At 35.0% G+C, this 11,537-nt stretch overlaps 2 protein-coding genes across 3 annotated transcripts; both read left to right on the top strand.

Moving 5' to 3' along the window:
- Window positions 1-858: 858 nt before the first annotated feature.
- On the top strand, window positions 859-6,317 carry LOC113539775 (cornifelin homolog B-like). The gene is made up of 4 exons (XM_026935820.3): window positions 859-966; window positions 2,720-2,833; window positions 4,302-4,453; window positions 5,122-6,317. Exons 2-4 carry the CDS (start codon window positions 2,725-2,727, stop codon window positions 5,242-5,244), a joined length of 384 nt encoding a protein of 127 aa, XP_026791621.1. The 5' UTR covers window positions 859-966; window positions 2,720-2,724; the 3' UTR covers window positions 5,245-6,317.
- A 2,633-nt stretch (window positions 6,318-8,950) lies between these two features.
- LOC113540514 (cornifelin homolog) lies at window positions 8,951-10,719 on the top strand. Of its 2 annotated transcripts, none has more exons than XM_026937070.3 (4): window positions 8,951-9,075; window positions 9,303-9,419; window positions 9,745-9,899; window positions 10,224-10,719. In XM_026937070.3, exons 2-4 carry the CDS (start codon window positions 9,317-9,319, stop codon window positions 10,341-10,343), a joined length of 378 nt encoding a protein of 125 aa, XP_026792871.1. In that variant the 5' UTR covers window positions 8,951-9,075; window positions 9,303-9,316; the 3' UTR covers window positions 10,344-10,719. The 2 variants fall into 2 exon arrangements, with proteins under 2 accessions (XP_026792871.1, XP_026792872.1); XM_026937071.3 differs by having other exon boundaries at window positions 9,015-9,075; window positions 9,307-9,419.
- Window positions 10,720-11,537: the final 818 nt, after the last annotated feature.

Raw genomic sequence — 11,537 nt, 5'->3', positions numbered from 1 at the left:
TTAGGCTCAAATTACGCAGAGCATCCACCATACAAGTGGAATAAATTGTTACTTTAGAAACAATAATGTATTAAAACAAGAGCAGAAATATATTGTTGGTGCTAGATGGGCTTTTTTGAGTTTTTCAGAAACTGCTGATCTCCTGGGATTTTCACAGCTCTAGAATTTACACAGAATGGTGCAAACAAACTAAAAACATCCAGTGAGCAGTGGTTCAGCAAATGGAAACGCCTTATTGATGAGAGAGGTCAGAGAAGAATGGCCAGACTGGTTTGAGCTGACAGGAAGTCCACATTAAATCAAATAAACGCTCTTTACAACCATGGTGAGCAGAATAGCATCTCAGAACTCAGAACACACTGAACCTTGAAGCAGATGGGCTACAAGAAGACCACATCAGGTTCCACTCCTGTCAGCCAAGAACAGGAATCTGAGGCTACATTGGGCACAGGCGTACCAAAACTGGACAAAATGTCCTGGTCTATGTACATATTCATAACAATGTGGTCTAAATAATAAGAGCTCGCTGGTTATGGGTCCTGTGTATTATGTTCTATAGCCACTAATATAAATAAATAAAAGGTTATTTAGTCAGGAACTTATAATCTGTGCAAACCAAAAAAAAAAAAATCTGTACTTAAAATCTTTTTGAAATTCCTGAAAATTCATTTTCAAGAATAGTTATGAACCTTAATTATGCATGCTTAAATTAAACTCATACCAAACCAGGATTGAATGAAACATATTTTTTCATCAGGTGTGCCGTCTATTAAATAATGACTAAAAGTAAACAAATACAGCTTTACACTAGACATTTATATAACACACTCGCCGAACTAGCTAAACCAGTAGCACAAACCCTGAGGCGTGAATGTAGCCATTACCTTGTCATCGCTCTCGTCTCAAAGAGCAGTCAGTTTCTCAGTGCGTCCATCTCACGTACTGACCCTGCAGCACTTCACACAGGTGAGTGGCTATATGAGTTCTCATAATCAATTTACTCTTAGAAAAGAATATTCTTCTTTGGACAGTTAAAGCAACCGTTAAGAATTCACCTAGAGGGCATTCTAAGAATGCTTTAGAGTTCAAGGTTTAACCTTTTATTTCTATATAATGGTCTGTGTAATAACACTGGGGGTGTCTTCTCTGATTTACACATAGCTTCAGGGATATTAATATTTGAAAATTGAAGTTTGACACTAATTTTTTTTTCCCATCAGTGATTCTTTTTATCTTGTCTTTTAATACAGGAAGTGGTGACCTTCAGAAATATTAGTTAATATCTGTAGTTATAAGTTGCATATATATCTGAGAACTCAAGTCAATAAACTATGAATAATTTTATAATGCTAAATTGTTATGTGTATGTATAATTGTTTATAAACGGTGGTGTAAAAAGTTAGATGGCATCTGATAAAGCTTAGGATAATTAAGGCCCTGTCTTACAGTCATCATGTGACAGTATACCAGTATGGTAGTACATCATGATAATTCAAAAATTACTTTTTTCAAAACTTACTTACGCAATGAGGCTTCAAAATTCATTTATTTATGCAATGAGGCTTCATCTAATTAAATGTACATAAATCTGCTTACTTAATAAATTCCAAAATCTAGTCTGGGAATGATATTAGACTGCAAATATTCACTTCATGGTGAACAAGTACATATATATATATATATACATATATATATATATACACTACTGTGTGAAAGTCTTAGGCACATGTAAAGAAATGCTGTAGAGCAAACATGCCTTCAAAAATAATGAAACTAAATGTTTCTACATTTAAAAAAAATACTATAAAAAGCAGTAAACAGTAATAAATGAAACAAAGTCAAAATTGGGTGTGGAAACCCTTTGCTTTAAAATAAAATAGTAGTCTCAGGTACAATGTGTGCAGTTTTATAAGGAAATAAGCTGTAAGTGTTACTGAGCATCTTGCAGAAGCAGCCACAGTTCTTCTGGAGACTTTGACTCTCACACTTGCTTCTTATTTTTCCAGCAAAACCCAGCAGCCTTCATTATGCTTTTTGTCTGAAAAGTGTCTCTTCAAACCTTTTTCTGTAACATTTAATTTTGTGCTGGAAAACTAATGTTTGGAAATCTAAAATGTTTTTTGTACTGAATCAATAATGTAGAAGTCATAAAATAAAAATCTATAACAAAGTTTGTACTAAAAAAATAGGGTGCCTAAGACTTATAAAGACTCATATATATATATATATATATATATATATATATACACAGTACTGTGTGTATATATTTTTTATATATATATATATATATATATATATATATATATATATATATATATATATATATATATATATATATATATAGACACACACACACAAAAGAAAAAGAATACAATGTCAGAGTGCGATGTGGTAGTGCAGTAAGGGGTATTAAACTGGCAGTGCAGTGCAAATGTCTCCATTGTAAACATTGTAAAATGAGATGATTGTGCAGAGAGGGTGGGGCTTAAAGGTTTCTTCAATGTTGCTAACTTTCAGATAATACAGTAGTTGTGAATGGACAAAAAAACAGTGAAATAAACATATTACTACTGATTCTGATATTTTTATTACCAAAGATTAAGAGTGGACATGTTATAGATGCAATTTATCCAGTTTTATTACCTGTAGTGTCTTGCATTAAGACTCACGGAAAGGCTTCAGGATTAAAATGTCACTCTCTATGTGTGTATGTGCACAGGCATCATGGCACAGATGGTCGTGCAGCAACCTTCGCCTGTCGTAGTGGTGAACACGACACACTCCAATCAGTGGAGCTCAGGAATCTGTGACTGCTGTGACAATCTAGCAGATTGTGAGTCAGTCTGCAAACTTCTTTTCATTTACATTGTAATAATGTATTTTACAGTAAAAAAAGGAGGGGCATTGTCTTGTCCTGTATGACAGGTACAGGACTAGACACCTGTTCACCTGAAAACTAGACAGTCATGCGTGACATAACACTATGCATGAAGCACACTAGATCAGGAAAAAACACCCTCTGCATTTTTTCCAGAGGTTGAGCACAGAAGTCAGAGCACATACCAGAGATAAACTCCTTTTATGCACAACTTTGTGATGACTGACCTTCCTCTCTCCGTGTTCATTCAATGTAACACTAGCCGATCCCGGATGTCTTCAAGCTTATGTATAAGAAAGAGGACATTTGCCTCATTCAGTCCTACAACAGTGCTAAAGTATGAAAACCCCTGAGTAATATCTGATAGCTATGAGTGAAGATTAGCAATGACCACCAAAAAAGGTAGGAAGGGAAGTAACACTGTTCAGAAACAAATGGAAAGGTCATTTTTTAAAAATAAAACTGCAGGTTATTACTCAAGTGAGATTAATAGTTATCGGGAAACAAGACCTATCTATCTATCTATCTATCTATCTATCTATCATAAAACAGAAGGATTAGATCATATTTTAACATTTCTAATCCAAATTGAACAGAATGTGGACATACCACTCACAGAACATGTGCAGAGAAAGTAAAGAGTCTCCAGCTTTAAGATGGCTGCCGCTACTGTGTTTATCTGGATGACGTCCTATGTATTTCTATAGCATCACAAACCACATGACATGGTTTGAAGCAAGTGTGGTTAGACCAGCAGTTTTGTGAAATGCTAACTTGGTAATGTCCTGCTTTTCCAGCTTGGTCAGTTCAGCTACCTGCTGACAAAACACATTCTGAGCTGGTCAAACTGCCCCAAAGAAAACAGTTTCTGAATTAGAGTTACTAATGCCACACTGTAGACGAGTTAAGAAAATAACACAAGGGTAAGGTAATCAGAAGAACTCATACAGTTATTGATCAACTTATTCAAGAAATAAGGTGCATATATAGTAGTACAGTCTCCCAGCTTGAGCAGCTCAGTCTGTGTTATAACAGCTAGTAGCGGTCAGGCCCAGCTGGATTTTTCAGCACAGTTGTACATGGCACACCTTAAAGACCCTTTATGACCAGAATATTTACCATATTATCAACTTTTATGTCAGAATGAACCTTCACTGCCCTGAGAACAGAATTTTTATGAACCCAATAGTTATGTTCATAATATTCCATTGATTAAGTAAATGTCATAATTTGTAGTCATTATGTTTAATTCCATGGTTATTCTTATTATCTTATTATAGATAATATAATAGTATAATCTTATTATACCATACATATTATACCATACACACTAGCCTCTATACAGCTCCAAATGATTTGAGCAGTCCCACATTGGTCATGACTGAATTTCCCTGTATTTCTCTGACCCTGTTTGTGTTCACAGGTTGTTTTGCATTCTGGTGTTTCCCCTGTTTCGCCTGCAATACGGCGAGTAATTTTGGAGAGTGTTTGTGTTTACCAATGCTCGATTATGGCCCGATTCCCCCAATAACCCTGGCCATGAGGGCATCAATGCGCGAGCGCTATGGCATTCAGGTTAGAGCAAAATAAATGAGGGATGAAATATTTTTTTGTCGCCACCTACTGGACTCAGGAGTCATTCAGTAAATGCTTTTGTCTTAAAAGAGAGAGATATAGAGAATCAAATGCCATATAGCCACCTTTTTTTACTTGACCTATTAGATGAAAGAAAAGGCTTTCTTTTGGCACACCTTCTGAATATTTTAAAGGCCTGGAGGTTTGTTTCATTGTAGATTTGGAGACTAACCACAAAATGCTACCGATTTTGCAAATCTCCAGGTGTGATCCTTGGAGAAATACTCTTTACTGTGTACATGTATACTCATAAATACATTTGTGTCCACTTTTGTTTAAAAATGTGTCTATATTTAAGGGTTTTCCTGTCATATATTAATGTTTCAATTAACAATTATCCCTAAACTATATCATGGTGAGGTTTATGATTTTAATAAGTCACACCTGTATGCTAAAAAAGCATATCTCAGTCTGTGGTTGTATGCTGTAAATCCCCAAGAGTCATCTGAGATCAAAAAGTGGCACTCTATTAACCTGCCCAGTCTGACACGTATAATCATGTCCAGGCTCAGTTTGCATTCATAACTTCTAAACTACTTTGTATGTTATTTATGAGTCTCTCTCTTTCTCTCTGTCTTTGTCTGTATCTCTTTCTCTTTCTCCCCTAGGGATCTATATGCAATGACTGCATCTATTCATTCTTCTGCCTTCCCTGCGTTTGGTGCCAGATGTCACGAGAGATGAGAGCACGTAAACAATCAGTCACAGTAATTAACGCTCGAGCAAGATGAAGACTCATCGTCATGATCATTAATGAATATATGACATCATTAACAAAGTAAAGTACAATGATACTGTCTGTATAATCATTTACAATGTGGTAATGACTCTCTATATGCTGAAATGTAGTCTGTTTCTCAGTACTGTTTTTACCTGATCTAAGCACTAGAGGGAGGTGTTTGCATTCTAATGTTGCAGAAGGTAACCCTAGCTTGGACTCCTATGCTTGCAATGTTAATGCACATTTGGGGGGAAAGTGGTGGAGGAAATCTGACTATCTGTTTGTGCTGTTGAAATCAAGGGTTCAGGGTTGGAAGGTTACTCGCATCGAATAGATAGTTACTCTCTCCGGGGATAATCTGGGATGCCGGTCCATACGAGGGCACTATACAAGCACACATTTACACACTTATTCACACATGGGGCAATTTACTGTAGCCAGTCCACCTACCAGCATGTTTTTTGGAGGTGATGGATAGATAGATAGATAGATAGATAGATAATACTGCCACAAGGCAAGAACTAAGTAAATTAAAATAAAATGCTAAGTTCTGAAACAACAATCGTAACACTGTAAAAAAAAAAAAGTAGTAATAAATTAACAAATTAAAAAATGCTGTGAATTTTGCAATAATTTACTGGCAACTCGAGTTGCTTATAAATTACTGTAAATTCTGCAGTAAACCATATTTACAGCAAAGTACTGTAATATCTTGCATAGTATAAAATAGCACATAATTCAGTACATTTGCTCATTTGCTCATACAGTACTGTAAATACTACAATATACAGTAAATCTACAGTAAATTTACAGTGTACTACTGATTTGGCATGGTGACTTTTGTGTACATTCTTCAAAAGCAATGATCATACATGACTTATTGGCCTAAATACAAATCCTATATACATACATAGAATTGAATTTTGTTATCATTAATAAAGTCTTATAGCTTTTATTTTGTGTGTGATAATGTGTAGTAATAATGTCGCTGACTGTAGCACTAGGCTACAATCTTTAATCTTTATTAGATTTCATGTTATGTGTTTCCCAAATAAAATGGGTGAAAAAAAAATGCTGACTCAACTTTATTGAGTATACAGTATATAAGATAAGCATGGACTATACGATAAGTGTTTTTTTGGTGTCAGGAATTGGTAGATGAGGCAGATGCGAGTGCAGGTCATTTATTGGAGATGATAAGGCCAAAAGAAACAAAACAGTGAAAACAAGAACCATTAACATGAAGTATGGATACAAAGCATGAAACATGCAGATTATAAGCAATAATGAGGCACACACAAAAACCAAAAGCTTGACGGTGACACACTGAAAAACTAGAACTTACATAGTGGTGCTACCACAAGGCACAAGTCACTACGTTTATTGTCATATGTCCAAGTACCATGACAAAGTACAATGAAATTCTTGCTTGAATATTTCTCCACAGACTATACACAAGACAAAAAATACAATAGATGATACTACTAAATGCAAAATAACCAAATATACAGACATAGCAATAATAACCCAAATAATAATTACCAGACAAAAAAGTGACAGTGCCAGTAATGAACTTTAAAAAATCTGTGCAAAGTCAAGTATCAAAAATGACAGTAGTCCAATAATCCATCAATGTGTGTAACAAGTCATAATGAGACATGGGTGAGAGAGTGATTAGTTAGGTGTGATGTGCTGGGGCTGATGGGTAGTGTAGTTTTGTGCCAATTCAACTGAAATTGTCTCCTTTGAACATTTCTATGTCACTCTTCAGTATAATTCTGCACCCATACGCACATACACAAAAAGTTCCATTCCTTTTAGTTTATTCCTTTCATTTTCTCATGAGATAATGCCATAGCATTACACAGAAGCATACTATTGGAAGAAATTGTCTGACTTGAAAGCTGTTGTTTTTTTTCTCTCACCAACACTCCCAGTTTTAACTGCAGCATGCCATACTTTATATATCCACTAAGAGGAGCTTCCTTCACCACACATGCTGAAATTAGTATAATGTGTGGTTTAGTGCTGGAAAATATGTGATCGTGAAGTTACTCTATTTAAGCAACTCTTCATCCAGGACTAATATTGTTTAGCATAAAGCCGACACTACAGACATTCACATCTATTATCTCTTATAAAGACTTGTGTGATAATGTGTAGTAATAACTTTATTGATATTAACACCTTAAGACCTTAATCATATTCATTGTCATGTTTATCCAGATAAATGCAGATCCAAATATCCAAATGTTTATAATAAAAAATGCAGAGTCTTACACTGAAAACAGCCTATTAAATGTGTAGTGTTTGTGGTTATAGATATTAAATGTAAAATAACAACTTATATTTCTCTGGTCATGTATCTGACTTTAACCTTCTATTCATGAAGAAGGAAAATTCAGACAATTCAACTGAATTTGATCATTTTCATATCACAATTCAATATCATTCTGTACCCCTAGACATATGTTTATGTGATATAGTGCCTTAGAAGCACACTATAGGAAGAAACTGTCTGGCTTTAACACCTCGGTCGAACGCAGCCAGCTCCTCTCACCAACAGAGGCAGTGATCTGAGGCAGAGCTGAACTCAAACCCAACTGTTATCTACAGCATGCCAAACTTTATGTAGCTAGAATGTGGAGCCTCCTTCACTACAAGGAAAATACGTGATTATGAAGTTATTCAACTTATTCTCCAAGACTAGCTTTTTTGGTACTCCAAAATATTAGTTAGAACTTAGGTTGTGTGAGGTGGTGGTTAAAAAAAAGTATAAATAAATAAAGTGGGTCCAGACCTTTCTCCCTCACATATCTACACACCTTTCCTGCTAGTTTCACTGTAATTACTGAATAATTAGTGACGGTTACTGCATACTATGTTATAAGATAAATAACTAAATAATAATCAGTGATTTTAAGCTAAAACAAAGTTCTCTTTAAATGAAAGGACCATTGTTTTAATATAATTATTTTTTTAAAAAAAATCTATTTCAGAGTAATTATTACACTTTCCCCACAATCATTCAAAACTAAATAAAGAGTCGTAATACATTTTTAGACAGGTACATTTACACAATATAAATAATAGTATAAATAAATAAAGTATAAATAAATAAATAAAGTGGGTCCAGACCTTTCTCCCTCACATATCTACACACCTTTCCTGCTAGTTTCACTGTAATTACTGAATAATTAGTGACGGTTACTGCATACTATGTTATAAGATAAATAACTAAATAATAATCAGTGATTTTAAGCTAAAACAAAGTTCTCTTTAAATGAAAGGACCATTGTTTTAATATAATTATTTTTTTAAAAATCTATTTCAGAGTGATTATTACACTTTCCCCACAATCATTCAAAACTAAATAAAGAGTCGTAATACATTTTTAGACATGTACATTTACAAAAAGTGAGCTTCACCTATGTACATTTATTTATACAGGTCACTTATATTTGGTGGTTTTTTGATTTATTGGCTTACTTAGCAAAATTCATGAGTCACGTATTACTTTGGGCTACACTTATTATGTTTAATTAAGCAGCATGTCAGAGAAACATGCACTCATCTCCACATCTGCTGATAAAAGTGTTAGGGTATGTACTCATCCAACCTGCTCCGGGACGAAAGAGACACATTTTGATGATAATCTTGTGAAAACACACTTCGTAATAGGTGAAGCTGCATGTATGTACGTACGTGAGTTTGCGCATGTGTACGTGTGTGCATGTGTGCCTGTCATATAAAGCCACACATTCTGTTTCTTCAGAGTCCAGACACTTGTTTCCATCTTTGTCTACCTGATCTGTCTCCTGCACCTTGCCACACCGTTAAGGTAGGACTCTATAAAGATATTGCATATTGCTGCTATGAATTCGCTGATGTAAAATTAATTATTTGACATTACTACAAATTGCTTTAAATAATTAAATGTAAGAATTTTTTTTCAGCTTCTTGATTATTTATCCATAGGACCAAATAAAAAAACTAACTTTTTCTTTTGACAGATAAATTAATATTCCGTCAGTGTTATCATAGTGTTATCATACGTTTGTATTTTAGACAGTTATTAAACCATGGCGACCAGGATGGTCATTGATCAGCCCAAGCCGGTTGTAATCGCTCCAGGTGTTGAACAGTGGTCCAGCGGCATCTGCGAGTGCGACAGCATCTGTGACTGTGAGTGAAAGAGCTGTTTCTTTCTCTGCTTTTAATTTTATATGTTAGTATGTAAACCTCTACCTCTTACTGACTGTTAGATTTACACTCCTCATGCCAGTAATGACATATCTTCCATTTATATACATCTCACTGTAATTACGGAATAAATAAGTATCAAATAATATGCTTTAAGATTAATATTTAATAAAATAAGCATTAATATAAAATAATTAACTAGGAGTCGCTGTCTTTATGCAGTATATGAAATTAATTTGTGTGATCATTCATGTGAGTTAGAACTATCAGCTAAATAGTGAGAGCTCTGTGTTTTGGGTCTGTACAGGTTGCTGTGCATTCTGGTGTAACCCCTGCTTCAACTGCATCACTGCCAAGGACCACGGCGAGTGTTTGTGTCTACCTCTGCTAGAGTGCTGGGGACTCATCCCACCCATTGCCATGGCCATGCGAGTGTCCACTAGACTCACCTACGGCATCGAGGTAAAGATACTTCAGACATTCTGCGGGCAATTATTTCACTGTTTGATTTATTTTTCAACTAGTTGTTACCTCTTTGAGTACAGAGATACCCAAAGGTATCAGGATCAGATACAGTACTCTTCTTTAATCCAAATAATCATAAATAATCATTAATTAATTCTAATTATTAATGTAATAATAATAATATGCATGTAATGTGAAATAATATGTGAAATTATATATCAATGAAAAGTTAATTGAACCACTGAGGTAATGAAGTACCTCAGTGAATGTTGCATTTGAATGTTGAAGTTTTCTCATCTCCCTGCCTTGCTGTTTCACCAGGACTCCATATGCAACGACTGCGTGTACGCCTGCTGCTGTGGCCCGTGCTCCTGGTGCCAGATAAGACGTGAGATGAAGGCCCGTCACCATCCTGTCACAAGCTTCCAGAGAAGGAAATAACACTGTCATCATCATCATCATCATCATCACTATCATTTCTTACATTAGATGATTTTTAATGCTATCAGAATCATCCATGTGACAACAGAGACACTTTTTTGCATCCTTTGTTTATTCACTGTTTGGGGCACAGGTCTGATATGTGTCAGTCAAATGCTCATGCATGAAGACGTATACGTTCAGAAAATAAAAGCATTCTGTAAAAAGTTCAGTGCCCCTCTTTGTATTTATAATTATGAGATATTATATCCTTGCCTGTATAATATTTACTTAATTACCATGTTTGTTAATTGTGCTGATTCTCAAATCCAAAAAACTTTGCTGAATTTGTATCAAAATATGTACACGAACATAAATAAAATATTGTCAGAAACTATTCCTCTTCTTGTCTGTCCCTATTTCACAATATGAAATTATAAATTATCATAAGATAAGTGCTCAGAAGATTCAGAATATATGAATGTTCTCATTTTATCTGTCTAAAGGTGCACAAAAAAAAAGTTGCAATAACTGCTAGAACAGTGCATAATGTTATAAAACCTCTACAAGAAAAATATCAGCAGTCCTTCATTTCACTCAGAGCCAGTCCTGAGGCAAGACTGCGGTTGTTCTTGTATGCGGTAACTGGATCCTGTGTATAACTGTATCAGCGGTTTGAGACACAGTGCTATGGACAGCCTCGGGTAATACTGAGCCTATCAGCTTTCTTTTTTTTTTAGCATTTGGCCCCCAGTACTCACAATCAACTGAGAGAGACAGAGAGCTTCTTTCTGGATCTCTCTGTCCAGGACCACAAAATCCTTCTTGATGCATTTCAGGGGCAGAGAAGGCCATGCATGCATAGTGTTCTCATAAAGGTTACATGCCTTTCTAACCTGATGATGTTATCTGCTGTGTGCTTTAACCATCACATCTCAGTTACAGCCATCTAGCCATAAAAGACATTTTGCAATATACTTTGTGATACTGCAGAAATAAAAGCAATAATGACATGGTTTGTCAAAGTACTCAAATATAAAGTGTTTACAGTATGTGGCTGGTTTATAAATGTTATTTAAGTTAAAATAGTTTTATTTCACAAAAATGTAAGAGCAAATGGTCTAAGAAGTGAGTGCTCCTGAGAATAACAAAGAACCAGTGAAATCAAACACTATATTAAAAATGTAATAAGCCTGGAAATGTGTGCTTGTTGAA

Source organism: Pangasianodon hypophthalmus, chromosome 4 (assembly GCF_027358585.1).
Source record: "Pangasianodon hypophthalmus isolate fPanHyp1 chromosome 4, fPanHyp1.pri, whole genome shotgun sequence".
Taxonomy (NCBI): domain Eukaryota; kingdom Metazoa; phylum Chordata; class Actinopteri; order Siluriformes; family Pangasiidae; genus Pangasianodon; species Pangasianodon hypophthalmus.
Note: the sequence above shows the minus strand (reverse complement) of the source record. Positions and strands in the feature narration are given on the sequence as shown.

What these genes read in the sequence shown, in the direction of transcription:
- LOC113539775 (XM_026935820.3), top strand. Translation starts at nt 2,725, where the DNA reads ATGGCACAGATGGTCGTGCAGCAACCTTCGCCTGTCGTAGTGGTGAAC. An exon ending in CTGTGACAATCTAGCAGATT is followed by an intron (nt 2,834 to 4,301) that starts GTGAGTCAGTCT and finishes TTGTGTTCACAG; the next exon opens with GTTGTTTTGCATTCTGGTGT. An exon ending in GCGAGCGCTATGGCATTCAG is followed by an intron (nt 4,454 to 5,121) that starts GTTAGAGCAAAA and finishes TTTCTCCCCTAG; the next exon opens with GGATCTATATGCAATGACTG.
- LOC113540514 (XM_026937070.3), top strand. Translation starts at nt 9,317, where the DNA reads ATGGCGACCAGGATGGTCATTGATCAGCCCAAGCCGGTTGTAATCGCT. An exon ending in GTGCGACAGCATCTGTGACT is followed by an intron (nt 9,420 to 9,744) that starts GTGAGTGAAAGA and finishes GGGTCTGTACAG; the next exon opens with GTTGCTGTGCATTCTGGTGT. An exon ending in GACTCACCTACGGCATCGAG is followed by an intron (nt 9,900 to 10,223) that starts GTAAAGATACTT and finishes CTGTTTCACCAG; the next exon opens with GACTCCATATGCAACGACTG.